At 38.2% G+C, this 20,795-nt stretch overlaps 1 protein-coding gene across 1 annotated transcript in view; it reads right to left on the bottom strand.

Annotated features, from left to right (window-relative positions):
* The window catches only part of FANCD2 (FA complementation group D2), a 63,499-nt gene that overhangs the window by 28,298 nt on the left and 14,406 nt on the right, over nt 1–20,795 (bottom strand). The window contains exons 15-25 of the mRNA XM_044656842.1: nt 20,065–20,208; nt 15,332–15,466; nt 13,280–13,411; nt 10,583–10,693; nt 7,684–7,793; nt 3,928–3,985; nt 3,306–3,425; nt 3,000–3,073; nt 2,460–2,609; nt 1,690–1,787; nt 1,284–1,399 (exon numbers count right to left, since the gene is read on the bottom strand). Of these exons, the coding sequence (XP_044512777.1) occupies nt 1,284–1,399; nt 1,690–1,787; nt 2,460–2,609; nt 3,000–3,073; nt 3,306–3,425; nt 3,928–3,985; nt 7,684–7,793; nt 10,583–10,693; nt 13,280–13,411; nt 15,332–15,466; nt 20,065–20,208 (1,248 nt within the window). The remainder of the gene's footprint in view (nt 1–1,283; nt 1,400–1,689; nt 1,788–2,459; nt 2,610–2,999; nt 3,074–3,305; nt 3,426–3,927; nt 3,986–7,683; nt 7,794–10,582; nt 10,694–13,279; nt 13,412–15,331; nt 15,467–20,064; nt 20,209–20,795) is intronic.

Here is a 20,795-nt window from a genome sequence, read left to right as displayed (position 1 = left end):
GTTTCTTTGCATGGCATAGAAGAGAGTGGTAGACTTGGAGAGGGGAAGACTTGGGTTTGAATCCTGCCTTAGACGTGGACCTAATTTTCTTTACCTGTAAACTTCAGGGGTGAGATAAGATGACTTCTAAAGTCCCCTCCAGCTCCAAATTCATGATCCTATGACCCTTCTCTTATGTGGGCCTCTATAGCACCATATACATTTCTCATGTACTTGTTTTATCCCTGCCCTATCTCCACCTAGATAATTCCTGAGGACAAGGACTTTCATCTATCTCCTACTACTCGGTGTAATGACCTGCACATAGTATACTAAATATTGACGTGAATTTATTTATGAGAAGCAGCAAAATTGGGGCCCTGAGCTTAGGAGATCACCTCAAGAGCAACCTGCTGGGGTCTTAAGACATAGAGTAAAAAGATTATAAACGAGGCATCAGGAAGCCAAATGTGGTCACTAACTAGCTGTTTGGTCTTAGGAAAGTCAATTGATTTTATTGGGCTTCAATTTCCTTCTCCTATAAAAGAAGGATAAGAAAACTTCTATCAAGCCTCATAAGATTGTGGTACTAAGGGGCAGCTAAGTGGTTCAGGGGATAGAGAGCCAGGCCTGGAGAGGAGAACCTGGGTTCAAATCTGGTCTCAGAAATTTCCTAGCTATGTGATTCTGGGTAAGTTACTTAACCCTAATTACCTAGCCTTTACTGCTTTTCTGCCTTGGAACAGATACTTATTATGGATTCTAAGATAGAAGGTAAAGGTTTAAAAAAAAAGACTATGGTACCAAACAAGACAATAAATGTCAAGAGACTTGGAAAATGTGAAATACTATATAAATGTGAGATGCTATTATTGGGGCAGCTGGGTAGCTCAGTGGACTGAGAGTCAGGCCTAGAGATGGGAGGTCCTAGATTCAAATCTGGCCTCAGACACTTCCTAGCTGTGGGACCCTGGGCAAGTCATTTGACTCCCATTGCCCACCCATACTACTCTTCCACCAAGAAGCCAATACACAGAAGTTAAGGGTTTAAAAAAAAAAAGAGAGATGCTATTATTAACAACTCTAAAATCTAAGAAGCAGAAAATGGAAATATTTCCCAGACTTAGATACAAGGACTGAAGCAGATGTGACAATGGGCTACATATAAATACATTTATTAAACACTTCCCTGGATGCAGAACACTGGACTTGCTACTAGGCAAGTACGAAGTTTAGTCAAGACAGATCCTGCCTCCCAGCATTTCTTTCATCCTCCTCAGTAGATGTGTGAGATGTGTGCGTACCTCTCGGAACCAGTTAATAACAAGGAACAAGAGTGAACATCTAAAGGAACGCTCCTGTACAGACAGAGATCCTAATTTCTCTCCAAGATCCAGGTCAGCGAGGTATAAAGGGCAATCTGAAAGAGAAGGAAAAAAAAATTTCTCCTTTCCTTCAATTCCAACTAAAAGTCCAGATTTTGCTACCTTCAGGAGCTGGTCTTGTTTCTTACTTGCTACCTTTCCTAACATTTGCCAAAGAATTCTTTCATGGACAATAAATTTACTTCTCTTTCATCTCAAGAATAACTCATTTTCCCACAACAAGGTAGCCTTATAAATATGCACAAGTGATATTCTTTCCCCTGCAACCTACAGAAAAGATCAACAAAGATTATGGAAAAGTGGAAGTCAAGGTTTTCTCACATACCCAACAAACCATCAATCTCCTCTAAATCTCCATGTTGTTTTTCCACAGAAAGCCTCAATAACCGGAAATAGGGTGACAGGCACACTGGAGACACCAACCTAGAAAAAAAGAATTAAGGCTTCTCAGCTTCATTTTATAATTTTGTTTCTAAATTATAATTAAGGAAGCTCAGGTAGCCAACTGATGTTAGGGATGAGGAACCAGGTAAAGAGGACGTGCTTAGCAAACATTTGTTGTTCTCCCTGAAGATGGGGGTGAAGGGAATGAAAACGACAAAGTCAAGTTCAAAGGAATTACAGAGAGAGAAGAGGGAAAGGAACAGACAAGCACTGGCAAAAGAAAACTCTTTCCTAATATTTACTGCTAAGTGAGAGGGATATTCAGCATCCTGGACAAGGAACAAAGAAGCCCTCCCATTTTTTCCATCCCTTCCCCTGCTACCAGCCCAGGAGAACTCGTCCTGCTCAAGTGTTTGAAACTTAAGAACTGTGGACTTGTCAGTATACATTAAGACAAGACAGAGGGCATTGACGTGGCTCAGTAGATTGAGAGCCAGGCTTAGAGACGGGAGATCCTAAGTTCAAATTTGGTCTCAGACACTTCCTAGATGTGTGACCCTGGGCAAGTCACTTAACCTCCCCTTTGCCTAGCCCTTACTGCTCTTCTGCCTTAGAACCAATACACAGTAATGATTCTAAGATAGAAAGTAAGGGTTTAAAAAAAAAAAAAAGACACAGACAGAGACCTTGGAAAAGAGAAACTTAACTGACTTTTGGTCTGTGTCCTTAGAAGTCATTCCACTTATATCTCTCCCAAGATCATCATGACGTAGCAAAAGTGGCAGAAGATTGATGGCGATTCCATCCTGGCTGTCATCTTCATCCAGGCCATACAAGGCTTTTACTGGGAAGGGATAATCACTGCAGAGAAAATAAGGATCTCAGTTCCCAGGATCAAGTAGAAGTCAGGGTGGCCAGAACATTATACCAGGTCAATTAACTAACTCTCATCTTATTTTGGGGGAGAGAGAAATGACATATAAACAGCTGTTTGACCAAGAGGAGAACAAACACCACTGTGAGGGACTTCTCAAGATGCCATCCCTGCAAATGGAAGGGCAATGGCCTTGAGACTGGGAGGAAAATGATCGTATTCTAAAAACTTGGTAAAAGCCAAAGACACTCTGCAGTTCGCACAAGCCACTGAATGCCAGATACTTGGCACTGAATAATGTTAAGGCAAGAAAAGTCTAATGAAGGAGAGGAACTCTCATAAGAAAACAGAACCAAACCAAGGGACAGAGCACTTACCACTTTGGCAGATCAGAGAGGTCCACCACAAATGCATCTTGGAAATCATTACATATGGTCTGTCCAATCCACTCCTTCAGAAGACAAAAAAGAAGCAGGTCTGGGCAAGGGACCACTTCAAGAAGAGTCCTAAGAAATGGAGAAGCCAAGGGCCAATCCAGCCAGAAGAGCTGACACATCTCTCAGCATTTTCCTTTTCTTTTCATTTTTGTCCCCCTACACTGACTTCCCGCAAAGATCATCTAAAGTAGCCCCAATCTCTTAGCTTCATATAGACTTGAAGTGATTATGAACACTTAGTCATACCAGAGTTTTTGGAGGCAATTTTCCTTTTGCAATAAGATTGGCAAATTCATCATAATACAGTGCAGAGGCCTGGGGAGACTGTTCACTGCAAGAGTGCACCAGCTGTAATAAAGAGGTCACCTGAAGAAGCAGGGAAAGAATGAAATCTACCAATGAGCAATGTCAAAAAATAACAAAAACAATAACAAAATTGCCACCTCTCCAACTGTCCAACCGGTCCCTAGCCCCAAGTCCTCCTACTGAAGCACTGTGGGGGCTTCTCAGCCATATTTCCATTCTGAAACTATCAAAATCTTTCAGAAAAATACCTTGCTTTGGCCAAGAGCTTGTTTCATTCCACAAAGACTAACCTCAAAGGGCTAGTAAATGGTTGGATCACAGATTTAGAACTGGAAGAAACCTCAGAAACCATCTAGTTCAACCCCTTAGTTTCAAAGATGATTCAGAAAGATTAAGTGACTGCCTGAGATCACACAGTAGTGTCAGAATTTGAACCTGGGTCTTCTGATTTCAGAGTCTCTGAACTATGCTGCCTACTGAATAAGGCAGTCCCTTAGTCCCTTAGCTGTAAGGGAACCTTGTTATAAGCAAAGAGGCCCACCCACATCTCCACAATACTAACCTGTTTGCAGAGCTCACTGCTCAATTCTGCTCCATCTGGTGTAAGACCGGAAGCATCACTTTAGAAAACAGGAAATAAATTAAACAAACATATATTAAGTATCTTCTATATTGAAGTCTCTACTGAAGTTCTATTCTGATACTCCTTAAAAACTTTGACTGTGGGGTTCAGCAATGGACCTGTTGTTTCCATTGTCTGAGGACCAATCGGCCTAGTTAATTTTATTTTATTATTTATTTTAAACCCATATCTTCTGACTTGGTAGTAATTCTAAGACAGAAGAGCAGCAAGGGCTAAGCAAGGATGGGATGGGGTGGGGGGTGTTAAGTGACTTGCCTAGGGTGACACAAGTAGGAAATGTCTGAGGCCAGATTTGAACCTGGGTCCTCTAGATTCCAGGACTGGCACTTCATCCACTCTTCTATTTAGCTGCCCCAACTAGTTCAGTTTAGAGAGGCAAATCATAAGCAAATTGATAGTGTTTCAGAAACTAAATAAGCCTGTATTAAGGAGTTGCTATCTGCCATGGTACCAATAAAGTTACATATCTATGACTGTTGGTAGTTGTTGTGAATACAAGAATTTTTTAAAAATGGAACTTCTCAGAGAAATAACCTCAGAGAGCTTACAGTTCAGTAAGTGGATCAGACATTAAGATATCAATGGCACAGGTTGGAATGGAATCAAATATATAGGAAAGTTCAAACAAAGCTCCTCCCCTGAGGTTAGTAGTAAGAAGGATCATTGTTGGCTAGAAGTTCAAGAAGGATTCATGGAAGAAGTGGCAGCTCGGCTGAGCCTGAAAGGAAGAGAAGGATTTGAGCAGGCAGTGATATAGGCATAGTATGGTTAAGATACGGAACACAAAACAGGCAAACACAGAGAGGTTAGAAAGAAAAGACTGAGACTGGAGAGCTACAAATTCACTGTGGCTAGCAAATAAAAATACATGCTGGCAAATTAGGTGTGAGACAGATTATGGAGGACCTTAAATGCCAAGTTAAGGTGTTCATATTTAACTTGTAAGGCAATAGGAAGTCACAGCAGGAGAGTCAGTTGGCCAGACCCATGCCCCAGGATGACTACTAAGGGAAAAGCATGAAGGCTAGTACAGAGCAGCGAGATGGGAAATCAATTAAGAGGTAAGTGTAATAGTTGAGATCTAACAATGGCCTGCACTAGGGCAGTTGCAGCAGGAATGGAAAGGAACAGATATTGCGCAGATAGAACCGGCAAAACTTGAGAGCTTATTGGATATGATGAGTGAGGGTGAGGAAATGTTCCCAAATAACTTCAGGGATTGAGCCAGACAGTCAATGGGATCAGGGAAATTAAAAGCAGGGAAGATTTTGGTAGAAGATCATTTGTTCAGCTGTACAAATGCAGAACAGAATATTTCATCACAAATGTATCAGCAGGGCTCATTTTCTGTGAGGTGGATAAAGGCACAGGAAAGGCCTTATCAGGGCCGCACTGAATATGAGCGATAGCACTAAAAATCATATCAAGAAACATCTACCAATATAAATAATATGGAACCAAAGTATATTATGAAGAGCAAATAAAAGAACTATTATTTCTATAGTCCTTTAAGATTTACAAAATGTCTTCCTCGTGTCATAGGGAAATGAGGGAAAGTGGAGGTGACAGGCAGAGAGAAAGGATTCCACCTTCCAGCTTTCCCTGATTTCCCTATAACACTCACAAAACGTCCATGCTATGTGCTGGACTATTATTAATATTCCTTCTTAATATGAGAAACTGAGGCTAGGTGATTAAATGACTTCTCCACAGTCACAGGGCTAACAAATAGCTGAACCAAGACTTAATTCAGTTCTTCTAATCTCAAGTCCAATGCTCCTTCCACTACACCATAAAAACCCTCTTAGGAATTCTAAAAATATCTCCTGAGCTCTTTGGAACAGCCTGACAAACAAGTTCCAAGGAGAAGTCACCAGACCCCAAGCCTATCACTTTACTATGCCTTCAGTCCTTTTGCTGAATTTGGGATAGATTAGAATTATGAAGATGGGATTAACTCTCTCCTCACTCACTTTTAGATTTAATCACCAGAAGCATATACACCCCACTTATCCGTAAGTATGGGGAAGTCTGACCTATGTGTTCGATTGTGGGTGATGAATCACAAATGACTGACTGCCCCCTGGGTAGTCCTAAGCAAAGCTAAAACTACAACTGGTCCATGTAAAGTGGAAGGCACAGGAAGTGATGAAAAGAATAATTTTTAAAACTGGGAAAAACTTCCTGTGAGAGGTCTTTTGCCTTTAAACTTGGCCTTGAAGGAGGTCCAGCTTGGACCCTTGGACTGCTCTTGGATTTTCCTCTAGGACTACCATGTGGGTGAGTGAAAAGGCTGACTCCTTTTTCTGGCTTTTCTGTTGGTAGTAGCCTCTGGAGAGGCCCCTTATCTTGGGGGAGGCCTCATGGCTAGAACCCTTGTTTAATTTACCTCTGGGCCCCTTTTTACCAGGGCCTCTGAAGCTCTGCCTGGTTCCAACCAGCTGGAGTAATTTATCTACACTCTCTCTCATTTCCTTACTTTTACTTTTTCTCCTTTTGTAAATAAACTACCTTTAAAAGTCATCCTGACTTGAGTAATATATTTTCAGTGACCACATTTTTATACATTTAGTCTAACCTTTAATTTTTAACCCTTACAGAATCTAGAAGTTCAATTTTACAGAGTATTAGCCACAACAACACAAACAAAAGAAAACATCATTATGAAAATGTAGATTCTTAATTATACTGGTTAGTATTGAGGAAAGAAGGGGTGAGATGCTAGGAAAAGAACAGCAGAATGCAAAAAAAAAAAAAGTTGAGCTGAGAAAATGGGGGGAGGAGGGGGAGACACGACACTTCAGCCCCAGCAAATTTCTAGAATAACTATAGAATTCTCATCCTATACATAGTCTGAATCTCCAATCCATGAGTCATCTTCCATAAAACACAGTTTGTTGTTGGCTTAATAAATTCATTTGATAAAGGAACAGGAAAATGAACAGCTACTGATTTCCTTCTCTTTGTAGGTTAAGGCCTTCCCAAGGGTAATTTTTCTCTAGAGCAATCAACTGGTGCTATTTTTATTGTATCATGAACCTGTTTATAAAAGTGAAAACTAGTAACAAATTCTTGCTACTACAAATTAAGCAATTGGAACTCTTTTTCTTTTACTTGTGAAAGCAGTGAAATTTGTCACTGATAGATTTGTGCAAAATTGAAAAAGAGAGTTTGACTCTGAGTGGGCCATTGAGGGGAGGTTAACATTATTGTTGTTCTTAGTTGCTTAGAGGACTAAGAGGAAGGACATATAAAACATGGGATCTTAGAATTGAAAGAGATCTTACTGTTCATCTAGCCCAAACTGTTAATTTAGCAGATTAAGAAACAATTTAAGTGATCTCCCCAAAGCCACATAGCTAACTGGTGTCAGAATTAAGCCTAGAACCAAGATTCTCCCGACTCTCAGGCTAGTGCTCTTTCTACTACACAATGCTCTCTTTAATGCTGGTTATGGTTCTCCTTGTGCCACTTACCAGCTCTTGACTTCAGACAAGTAAGTCACAGCCTCTCTCTAGATCTAATCTGCAACCAAGTGGGGATACCACTTGGTCTGCCTAAAACAGAAAGGCAGACTAGATGATCTCAGGGTCCTCATCAATTTTATGATCCCATGATTAAAAGGCCAATTCCTAACCTATAACTTTAGGAAATATAAATTTTCCCTTCTCTCACCTGTCTGCTGCCATACTGCCCACCATGGTGATGGCACCAATAATCCCAATTAGTTTGTATTTGAATACAGTACTGGAAAGCTGCTTTCGTATCACCAGGTACATATCATCCTACAAAACATACAGAAAAATAAGGAAAAAAGTCATTATTCTCTTTTTTTATTATTCTCTATAAGCTATTAACATGTTTTTCAACTAGTCTACAAGTAGATAGTAAGAAACTAAAATTACTTCTTCATTAATCTGTATAGATATTAAGGACATGCATATAAACCCAAACATATGATTAAAAAATTATCAGTCTGTTTCATATTCCTGGAACCTATGTTGCTAGAATGGATAGAAAGAATCACATGCCAGGATAGAGTGCATCACCAGGTTCCAGGATACCCTACCAGAGCTACAGAAAGAATAATGGAATTCTCATTTTATGCTCTTCATCTTTGTACTGTTTTCTTGCCCCTAAACTTGGGTTTTCCATAAATGTGGTTTCTTCAAAATTCCAGTTTCATAAGGCATTTTGTGGAGTTTCAGGAAAGAGTGGAATCATGGTAGACATACTTAATTTTTGTTTATTGCACCACCTCCAGTTTCTCTCTCAACATTACCCCTTGTGCTGTAATTTCTATATGATTTTAGAAATGCAGAAAAGTTCCTTACTCCCAAAGACTTTAAAAACACTGCTCTAAAGAAATATACAAGGGCAGCTGGAGAGTACAGTGGATAGAGGGCCAGGCCTGGAGTCAGGAGAACTGGGTACAAATCTGGCCTCAGGTACTTCCTAGTTGTGTGAGTGACCCTGAGCAAGTCACTGAACTCTGATTATTAAGCCTTTACCACTCTTAGAACTTTTCTCATGGTTTATGATACTGATAACTGATACTAATAAGACAGAATTGATAAGAACTGATAGAACTGATAAGACAGAAGGTAAGAGTTTTAAAATCTAAAAAGAAAGCCTCATGATAGGTGAAAAGTTAGAATGGGTACCTTCTGACTGGACACTATATAAGTTGTCTCTCACCTTAAAAGAGACATATCTTTAGGGAAATAACTTAAGAAAATGTAAAATATTACAGAGAAATCCTCTTCTCTCTTCTACAAATAGCAGTACTGAAAAACACCAGTAGAGTTACAAAGAAGGTGTTTGTTATTCAAAGTTAAATTCCTTAGTAACTTCCATAAGGGTGCATCAACTGATTCTAGGAATTTTGGATTCCAATACAATCTGCTCATCAATTTCAATATTTATTCATTCAACAAACATTAATGAAAAACATATTCTGTAACAAATGTTAAGCATTCTGCCAGGTGCTGCCGAGGATACAAAAGACTGTAAAATACAGTCCTTGCCCTCACAGAGCTTATAAAGAAACTTTCCTCACACACGAGAAGAGAAAACATGCACAAATCAATTAAAAAGGCAGAATTAGAAACGTTCAAGTATAATTAGATAGTACAAAGGCCCAGCAGTGTTGAAAGAAAAGGTAACTCCTGACTAGGAAGAAGAGGATCAAGAAAGGCTTCATGGCAGGGATTTGTAGTTGAACTTAATCTTGAAGAATAGGTAAGAATTCAGTGGACAGAGTTTGGGGGAAGGGCATCCTTGGTGGAGAATATCATGAAAAAATACACAAATGTGGGGAACAGACGAATATGTTTAAGGATCCTTGGAGGTATAAGTTACCTGGAGCATAGAACATATAAACTGGAATGGTGGAAGAAAAATAAGATTAGAAAGAAAGAAATGCCTAAATGTCAGGGAGAAAAATTTAGACTTTGTTAAGCAATGGGGAATCACAAAAAATATTTAAGCTGGGTGATGGTGTGACATGATCAAAGCTGTATTTTAGGAAAATTAATCCAATCTCATTAGCTAAGCAGGGTTAGCTTTAGTTAGTTCTTGATTGACAGACACCAGACAAAGTAGTAGCCTTGCTTCAGTGCCAGGCACGGCAAATATGTGATCCTGAGTTGTCAAAGGTTATGCCAGGGAAGTACAAGCTCTGACAGCATCTACAATACTGGGAAGGTTTTACATAATCATGGAGAGAGTCTACTTTTTGATGACTACCTAGTAAGTATAAGAATTCATCCCTACAAAGCTAGCTATTTGGTGATTCTTAAGCCATCATAAACCATGAGAAAAAAAATACAAAACAGCCCCTGACTCTATGTGGCTCCTTTCTGTTTCTGTATTAATTGTGGCAAAGTAGCAGAAAGATGGCTGTGACTGCTAAAAATCAAACATATTTTAGGCTATCAATAAGCACCAATGTGTTAATGACTCTCATTAGTTCACATATGAGTTTAATGATCCTTACATTGATCATCTTAAATTTACATATCTAGTCTTCATCTATCTCCTGAACTCGAGTCAAGCAATTGTAAACTGTCGGCCTGTTTTGAGTTCAAAGTCTCATCTGTGAGCCATCTGCACACAGACAATAGTTAAAGCCATGGGAGCGATGAGGTTACTCTATGTGTGAGAGAGAAGAAAAGAGAGCCTAGCTTAGAACCTTGGAGAATACCCAAACTGGGAAATGTGATATGGATGATGAATCAGCAAATGAAACAGGAATGGTAAGAAAGGGAAGAGGGGAATTAGGAGAGAATAGTGTAGTGAGATCCCAGAAAGGAGAGTAGTCAATGGCATTTAATGCTTCAGACAGGCTGAGGAAAGATGAGAACTGAGAAAAGTATATCAGATTTGGCAATGAGAAGATCACTGCTAACTTTGGAGAGATTTTTTTCAGTTGAGTGATGAGGCTGGAAATCAGGGAGTAAAGGATGGAGGGTTGAGAGAAATGAAGGCAGTTTGTATAGAGAGTTTTTTCAAAGAATTTGGCTGGAAAATGGAGACATAGAATGATAACTTTGTCCACCATGGCGCTGCTTACCTGAATGTGGCTGCTATCTTCGTGTCCCTTGCTAAATGCCAGTGTACTGAGGATATAGAAGAGTTTTCTTATCTGAGAAGGGGCCAAATTATCCAGATAATCCAGAATGCCCTGTGAAAGAGGAAGACTATAGTGATTAGACCACGAGGTATAGGAATCAATACTTCTCAGAGACCAAGGTAGATGAGCTGCCTATAAAGGTATAGTAGAAAAATCCTGGGTTTGGAGTCAGACCTTCATTCTTATTCTAGATCTGTTACTAACTGCCTGTCCTTGGGCAAATAATTTCTACTTTCTGGGCCTCAGTTTGCTCATCTTTGAAAGGAAAGAATGGGATTATATTATCACTAAATCTTATGAGCCATAAGACTTCCATAGACCCTGAAAAGACTTCAGTTTGCTTTTCAAAAGAAGCTAAAATTCTGTCATGGACCTTAACAACCTCTACCAATTGGCCTTTATCAAACTGCCTCATCTTGATTCAACTCAATAAGCAAAGAAGTGATCATTTTGAGCAAAATTTAAGGAGGTGGGGGCAGATGGGTAGCTCAGTGGATTGAGAGTCAGGCCTAGAGACGGGAGGTCCTAGGTTCAAATCTGGCCTCAGACACTTCCCAGCTGTGTGACCCTGGGAAAGTCACTTGACCCCCATTGCCCACCCTTACCAATCTTCCACCAAGGAGCCAATACACCAAAGTTAAGGGTTTAAAAAAAAACCAAAAAACTTAAGGAGGTCACATTCTTCTGAGGGAATACAAGATGTACATCATCTCTCACTACAATTCTATGTGTGGCCTCAAACCAAGTCTTCCTACTGACCAACTTTCTGATAGTTCTCTCTTAAAGTTAGTTTTTGTCCACCTTCAAGTCAATGCCAATCACCTGCTTGACATGGCTTCCTCTCTCATTTTCACCAAACAACGATCTTTTCTTTCTCATAATTGCTACACTGAGAATCCTGCAAGGCTGGCTCAGTTCCAATCATGCCATTACCATTCCGAGATTACTCTTTCTTCCCAATTCTGCAAATATTTATAAACATATAACACCACCAACTTTACTGTCAGTTTTTATAATCTTTTGAACCCTTACCTTCTGTCTTAGAATTAAAAGTGTATTGATTCCAAAGCATAATAGCAGTAAGGACTAGGCAATGGGAGCAAAATGATTTGCCCAGGGTCACACTGTTAGGAAATATCTTGAGATCATATTTGATCCCAAGACCTCCCATTTTTAGGCCTGGTTCTCAATCCACTGAGCCATCTAGACCTAACTTGTTCTTAATATACATACTTATCCTTTTCCACTTCTCCTCTAGATTATCGCTGTGGATTGGTTTCCCTCCAAGGAATGTCTCCCCATTCTAGGTTATTGTTTTATATACATATTATATATAACCCTCAGGTATTGAACATTTTCCTTAAGTACATATTTGACCAATTCTCTCCCAATTCACTGAGACCACAAGGAATCCCTCTCTTAAACAGCTCAGGGGCCACCTTGCATCTAAAGCTTTTCCTGAGCCTCCCTCCTACCCACAACCAGCCACTAGTCTAGAGCTCTCCTTCTCTTGTATTTAACTCCCTTTAAAAATTTATTCTATAAACTTATGTGTCCTTGCTTTTTCTTTATACTTGACTATAAATGTGTTATAAAAGCATTTGCTTCATTCTTGGAATTTGTATTCCCTGGGCTTGGCTAGTAATAGGTTAATTATATTTATTTATAATATAATAATAAAAGTTTATTCATTACTATGATATCATTATTATTGTAGGTGCAGCTTGTAGTTTATTGATTGCTATTGTTAATTTTTAAGCTCTTGTCATTGGGTGGAAAGGATTCAGATTTGACAAAGACGTGTCACATAGTGTTACAAGGTATGAAGCACTGCAGTCAGAGCAGATGGTACAAGAAGTCCAAGTTATAATGGCTGATGCTACAGATTCACTTTGGATGAGGACTTGTGAATGATGATTTCAATGAAAACTTCAGGCTATTCACTGATCATTTCAATAACCAAGAGAAATTTCTCATAGAAATCAAGCACAACCTCTATCTTCCTCCCACCTGGCTGGGCTCATATATCAGTTTGCGGCTGTTTTGAAAAGGCAAAATTGATTATTCTCTTGTTGCTTCATGCATGTGTTCTACCTCCCCAACCAGATCATGGGTTTATGGCTCTAACAGTGGAAAGAGGGAAGAGGAGGAAAGGGTAGGTGGCAGTTATGTAGCACAACAGATAAAAGCACCAGGTCTAGAGGTAGAAGACACTGGGTTCGAATCTGAGCTCAGACACTTCCTAGTAATGTGACTCTAGTCAAGTCTCTTAACCCCATTTGCCTAGCCCTTTCTGTTATTCTGTCTTAGATACGATTGGAAGAGAACTCTATCTGACCAAGATCACACAGACTTAAGTAAGCAGCAACTACAATTCAAAATCAGGTCTTTAGATTCCCAAACCAGAGATCTTTTCATTGCACAGTAATGCCTCTTCCAATCATAAACACTTAACCCTGCTATTTAATAGTTGTGTGATTATGGGAAAATATCTTTATCTTTTCTATATCCCACCCAAACATAAAATATTTTGCCCACAATAGGAGGTACTATAATAGCTATTAAATGAATAGATGCATCCTCTCAAAGACGGGCAAGGCTGATGAATATTCCAGGATTCAGCAGAGAGCACAGCACCTTCACAAAGACAGCATACAGTCTCATGGCAGACAGATTGAGAACCACCAGCTCTGAGAGCACCTCTAGAGCAATATCGACTTCGGCATCATTTCCGCTACAGACGTGGGTCACTAAAGCACCAATTACTTCCTGCCAGAAAAAAAACAATTAGGAAAAGGTGAAACAAAAAATATAATAAGTGCCCACATGCCTGTCTCTTCTGCAACTTGTGTTTTCCTACTCCACTGCCAGTAGACTATACCTATTGTGTCTCGGTGCTGGCCACATTATCTTTATCACAACTAGACATAAGAGTGTGGACACATTGAACCTTCTCTCACAACTTGCTTCCTTCTTCATAAAATGAGGCAGCCTAACTCAACAATCTCTCAAGCTCTTTCCAGTACAAAAATTCCATGTTTTCTATTTCTGGTGAGAAGCTTTGTTGTCTGGAGGACAGTGAACTGGTCTTAAAGGAAGGATAACATGGGTTCTGGTGCCATCTCTCACTCATGCTGGCTCTGTGTGATTCCAAACAATTCATTTAACTTCTCAATACTAAGGCAATTCTTCAGGTCACTTAGTACAAATTCTTCACCGGGCATACCTTATACTAATGACAATCACAAATTTGTTCATAGATATGTTTGCATTTGTATATGTATTTATATTTATTTATTCACACACATATTATTAAGTTACTTCTTCTGATTTCCCCATGGAGCTTCAGTTTTGTCCCTTGGTAACTCATGCCCTTTTTTTGCCCTAAAACTGGGTATGGTTAGAGGCAATGAATTTTTAATTCATAGCAAGCTAGATTGCAAAGTACTATTAAAATCTCATGAAGAGGAGGCGATACAGAAATTTAGGCAATCAGTTAAAATATGGATTTTATACTAGGCTGTCATTTGTAAAATTCTCTACATGGCACCAATTAGAATTGTGTTCCAGCAAATGTAAGTAAAGAAGATGCGATAGTCAAATAAAAAAACAAAAACAAAAAATTCCCTTAAGTTCAGAAATTAACTAGTAGTTGTCATTACAGCCAAGGTGAAAAATGTTTCAACAAAACTAATCAAACTAAGTGCTACATTTGAATCGCATAATTTTTCCAAATAGCAAAAAAAAAAAAAAGAGAAAAAAATCCAAATTATCCATTTTGAACTTCATCATTTTCTGTAGTTGCATTTCAAAATATCTGTTGATAATATGTGTCAAATGACATAAAATTCAGTTCTGAAGATCTTTCTAGAGCTAAGTGGTCTAAAACACACTCTTGGCATTTTGTTTATTTCCCTCCCATCTTTGTATTGAGAATGACTAAATACTAAAGTTGGAGGAGTCCTTATTGATCATCGATCATCAAGTCCAATATTTAGGTAGGGGGTACAGTGGATGAGGTTCTGGGCTTAGAATTAGGAAGAATGAGCCAAACCCTGCTTTCAGAAACTTACTAGTTATGTGTTCACACCAGGTAAATCCATTAAGAGCTGTGGGGCAAACTGAATAAGTTTGCTCAGAGGTGCAAAGAATAGAATTCTTGGCTTGGAGAAAGAAAACTGGAATTTAAATCCTCTCCTTTATCCTCCCCTATCCTCAATTTTCTCCTCTCCAGAGCGAAGGCACTTTGTTTTATACATTTAAGAATATTATTCTGAGAAGGGGTCTAGGGGCTTTACTGGAGTGCCCAAGAGGTCCATGCCACAAAAAAAGTTAAGAACTTCTGGTCTTGGAGCTCATTCTTAATTTGCTGGTACATTCTTATATTTTCTTCTAGAGAAAAGTTCCAGGCTCAATAAACAACTAGACTATTTACAGTTAAATTTTGAAACTATCCCTCTTTCCATATTTCACTCTACTTGCTCTAGAGTCAAATTAAAAAACAAACAAATAACTACTTAAGTTCAGAAATTAACTGATGGTTGTCATTATAGCCAAGGTGAGAAATGTTTCAACAAAACTAATCAAACTAAATGCTGTCTGAATCATAATTTTTCTAAAATAGCAAGAAAAAGAAACAACTTATTCATTTAGAACTTCCCCATATTCCCCAGTTGTATTCCAAAATACCTGTTGATAATATGTGTCAAATGACATAAAGGCATATTTATAAAGAAGGCTGCCAAAAGAGATCACACTGTGGTCTGTGGAGTGCAGCAAACTCTGAGCCAGTGATAAAATGGATGGAAAGACATCTTTGAGAACCTGAAAGAAAGTCAATGGTATAGGGTAGTGACAGTCAACTTTTAGTTACCATCTACATACTACTTGAAGGTTCATAAAGCACATTAAATATAAATACCTACAATAATCCTGTGAGAGTTACATCCTACTTTGATAGATGAAAAGGAAATTGAAAGAGGCCAAATGACCTGTTCAAGAGTACATAGCTAGGGCTCAGGCTCAACTTTGAATGACTCAAGGCAAGTGAGATTTCCATGACATCACTCTTCTTCATTTCCCATTTTGGGGCTCTTCTCCCTACCTTTCCTCTGGACTCCTAACAGGGCCTATTCTTTCTCAGGTTTTCCATCATTAGGTGGCTAAGTCAGTGTTTTTTCCACCTGTTCTGCCTGAAGATTTAAAGCTTGAACCCAAGAAACTTCGAGTGACAAACTTCATAAAGCTACTTTAGTCAAAAAAGGACCTGATGACTTTCTTTAAAGACCAGGGAGGACAGCCCCTGGCGGATACCCACCTCACAGGGCTGTTGTAAGGAAACATTAAAGCACTTATTGCTGTACTATATAAACGACTTCTGAAGCAAGCTTCATCATCACTGTCATCAAAAAATATTTACTAGGATATGAAGTTAACCACCTTGGCAACATAGAAAAAAATTCAACAGAAAGTTCTCTCTAAGAGCTTATAATCTAAGAATATTGTAGTAACAAGCAAGGCAAAGATCTTTCAAATAAAAACAAATGTAAGCATAGGTAAGGGCAAAATCTGAAAGCTGAACCAAAACATTCCTGCATCTTATTGGGTCAAACCAAAAAAGCTTGGAAGGCTCAAATCATCAGTCAGAATTCTAGGAACTTGTACATTGCTCATTTCATTCTCAAGGCTGGCAAAATATTCATTTACTTAGAAAATTCAGTAATATTTTCACTCCAAGAAAAGTAACCATACAGGAATATAATACAATTAGATGAGAGTACTGATTGCCAGATTTGTATACATCTGGAAGGAGGTCTCGAGTGGCAAGTCACTTTTGCCCAGTCTCATTTGCCATTTTAAACTTCAATATATGCAGATAAAAGTGATAATTGTCAAATTTCTAACTAACAAAGCTGAAAATGTAATTTAACAAGTTTTATGAGGAAAAAAGTGAAGATGCAAAAATGCTTCTCATAAGCTGGTAAAATAAATGGAATAAGAATAAATATATATCAGAATAAAATTAACAGGATGAAATTTAATAAGGACTGATTGATATTCAAAAATTCACCCACAATTACCAACATGGAAAAGGATTAGCTACCAATTGTGTTATTTGCTCTAAGATCAATGAGCCAAAAGGGCTTAAAAGAAAACCTAACAGGATTTTAGGATCAATTTTAAAAAGCAGAGTATCCAGGTTAATTACTACTAGTGGAGCTCTGAATTTGTTCTACTGGTCTGGAAAATAATTTGGAATTAGGTATGAACTAAACTGTTTATATCATACACCTCTCAGTGCTTACTGACAGAAAGGAAATAAGTACAGTTACAAAAACACTAACTGTAGAACAAATATTTGTAATATCATAAAGTTGGTAACAAAATCTGTGCCAAACAATGCTTAAAAAACTATGGTATAAAACAGAATTGGCAAACTATTGGCACGCATGCCCAGCCAGCACAGGGGGAGCTCCATGTTCTGCCCCTCTATCCAGCTGCCCAAAAAGAGCACTTCCTCCTCCTGCTCTCTGAGGTAATATGGGGGGCTCACAGACAGCTTGAAGTTGCAATTTGGGCACACAAACTTGAAAACCTTCGCCAACGTTGGCATATAAGCTTAATACAATATTATTGCACTAGAAGGAATGAAAAAAAAGAAAATTGCATAGAAAAATGGGAATGTTTACTTGTATGAAGTAATGCAGAGTAAAGAAAGCAGAACCCAAATACCAATACACATGATCACTAGGCATAAAGATATCATTGACATACAATCAAACTCAAACCATATACAATGGACATACCATCAAAATTTAAAATCTTTTCCATTAATATGTATTTACTTTTCTTTCCCTCCCAAGTCTCCCTTTATAAAAAAGAAAAATTAAAAACAAATCCCTTATAAAAAGTAAGCACAGTTAAACAAAATAAATTCCTACTCTGGTTGTGTCCAAAACCATACACCTCAGATTCTGCATCCTGACTCCAATCTTTCTGTCAGGAGCCTAGCATCAAAGTTTAAGCATATATATCCTTCTACAAACTATTGGGAAAATATAAAAGTGGAATGTGACGCATCAATAAATCCAAAGGAAGTACAAAGGTTAATTACTTATCCACAACTTGGAAATCTGTGCTTTAGGCTAAAACATACCCATGTGTTTAAGTAAAAAGTAAATAAAATTTAGTTATCATCAGTGAAAACAACAAAAACATAAAACCTGCAAGAAAGAAGCTAATCACAAATAAAATATGTAAGCACAGAAGCAGTAGAAATTAAATTTTAATGCTAAATAGATTTGAGTTGATGCCAAAATAACACTTTTTTAGTGTTTTAAATCTCTTATAATTAGAGAAAGGCAAATCAAAACAACTCTGAGGTACTTTACACCAAGGAGATTGGCTAACATGACAGCAAAGGAAAGTAATGAATGTTGGAGGAGATGTGGCAAAATTGGGACATTAATGCATTGCTGGTGCAGTTTTGAATTGATCCAACCATTCTGGATGGCAATTTGGGACAATGCCCAAAGGGCTTTAAATGAGTGCCTGTCCTTTGATCCAGCCATACCACTGCTGGATTTATACTCCAAAGAGATAACAAGGAAAAAGACTTGTGCAAAAATATTTATAGCCATGCTCTTTGTGGTGGCAAAAAATTGGAAAATGAGGGGATGCCCTTTGATTGGGGAATGGCTGAACGAACTATAGTATCTGTTAGTGATGGAATATTATTATGCTCAAAGGAATAATGAACTGGAGGAATTCCATGTGAACTGGAACAACCTCCAGGAATTGATGCAGAGTAAAAGGAGCAGAACCAGGAGAACCTTATACACAGAGACAGATATGCTGTGGTACAATCCAATGTAATGGACTTCTCTACTAGTAGCAATGTAATGATCCAAAACATTTCTGAGGGACTCATGAGAAAGAACACTATCCACATCCAGAGAAAGAACTATGGAGGTAGAAACACAGAAGAAAAACAATTGTTTGATCACATGGGTTAATGGGGATATGATTAGGGATGTAGACTCTAAGTGATCACCCTAATGCAAATATCAATAAAATGGAAATAGGTCTTGATCAATGATACATGTAAAACCCCGTGGAATTGTGTGTAGGCTATGGGGGGGTGGGGGTGGGAGGAGGGAAGGGAAAGAACATGAATCATGTAACCATGGAAAATTTTTCTTAATTAATCAATAAAATTAAATTTAAAAATGTTTTTAAATTTAAAAAATCTAAATAACACTTTTTTTAATATTAGAATTTTACCACAATGGCAAAGAAACTAATTACAACCCAACTGTTTTAATTCTTTAATAAAGGGACAATTATATAGATGTAAAGGCTAATAACTGTTGTTTCAACCTGTCATTTAAATGCATACTTAACTGCAAAATGCTGACTGAAAATTACATTATTTTGTCTGTTTTATAAAAAAATTTTAAAACACCAATGAAAAAAATATACATACTATCAGGTGCCATCACATGATTAGAAATTTTGCTTCTCTATTTTGGGAGACTGTATTCTGTAGGGGTAAATGTCTGGGGATTTACCAAGAAGCAGTGATCATATTGAATTAAAAATATTGATAATTAAAAGGGTTAAAGCCTTGGATCACAGGAAGAGTCAACACACAGCCAAGTTTAGAGGGATGGGTTTGGGAGAGAAATATCCCTCTATCTCAGACACAATTAGTCTAACTTACCTGGAACAGGCCTTACAAGGTAGAGATGTCTAGTAGACAATTGGCAACAATGAAAATGACATTCAGGAGAAAGATTAGGACTGGATATATAGACTGGGAGTCTATAAATAACAAACAAAGGGGGTCAATGAGATTACCATGGAAATAAAGAGCAGAAGAGAAGACACCTCAAGACAGAGCGTTTAGGGACATTGCCACTTTCTGTGTGTAAAAGGAGAAGAATGATCCAGCAAGAGATAAAATGGTCCAATCAATAGGAAGAAAACCAAGCGGGAACAGTGTCACATAAGCCAAAGAAGGAGAGTTTCTAGAAATAGGGGTAGTTTAGAAAACAAAAGCTGCAAAAATTTTAAATAGGATGAAGTCTGAGAAAGGGCAGATTGAGGAGATAAGATCCTTACATTGGAGAGAACCATTTCAGGCAAGTGGTAGCATCAGAAGGTAGACTTAAGTGCCTGAAAAGTGCTGGGGATGATAGTAAACAAGAGTTGAGGAGTTTAGACAACTTTTACTGGGGGTTTGGCTGGGAAAAGAAGCGATACAGGACCATGCATTACATATTACTTGAAATGTTTTGAGTTGAGGCTGGATATTCCTTTATGTGTCAATATTACTGAATAAAGTATTCCTGCATCAGTCAAGAGTTTGAGCCAGATGAGCTAGCTCTAAAGTCCAACCCTTCAAATTCTTTGAAACTTACTGCTGTGTAACTGCAGAATGTGCTCTGAAGCAGCTGCTCTGGGATGCATCCCAACTGGATTTTGTTTCTCAGCACCTTCTCAATGCACTTCTTGTTCTGAGTGTTTACACTATAGATGATCAGAAGCATCATCAGGTCAAGAACCTTCCATAAAGAAAATGACAGTGAGATAAATCAACTGCAAAGTGCCAACAAAATAGCTAAGCAGAAAGCCTAAAGAACTCCTTGAGGGACCCCTCCACTTTTAGTGGACAAAAGGAAGATAAAGAATCAGCAAAGGAGACAAAATGGTCCAACAAGAGAGCCAGCATTTAATTCTAGTTCTTTGGAATAAGCCAGAATTTCTAGAATTGAAGCAGAACTGGGTTTAGTATAATTGGCTTTTTGCCAGTGGAAGGAAGTTTTAGTCCCATCTTGGCATACCTCCCTTACCAGTGAAATTGAGATTGGAGGGCACTGGGGAAAGGGAGAATATATAAGAATGAAGTTAAGAAAGATGTCAGTATTTTGGTTGAGTTAAAGTAAGTTTTTAATTTTCTACCTTCTTACCAGTGAAGACCTGATCTTTGAGTGCAATAGGTCAGATTCATTTAAAATATACAACTTTTCCTTTTTGGTCAGTAAAAGTCCATTCATTATAATTGCAATGAAAAATAAATGAGGGCATGCTGTCTGAGAAGTCACCTCCAAGATGGCCTAAGATCACGAATAAAGTTTCTACAGACTCCCAA

This window comes from Gracilinanus agilis, chromosome 1 (genome assembly GCF_016433145.1).
Source record: "Gracilinanus agilis isolate LMUSP501 chromosome 1, AgileGrace, whole genome shotgun sequence".
Lineage (NCBI taxonomy): Eukaryota > Metazoa > Chordata > Mammalia > Didelphimorphia > Didelphidae > Gracilinanus > Gracilinanus agilis.
This window is presented reverse-complemented; position numbering and strand designations above follow the sequence as displayed.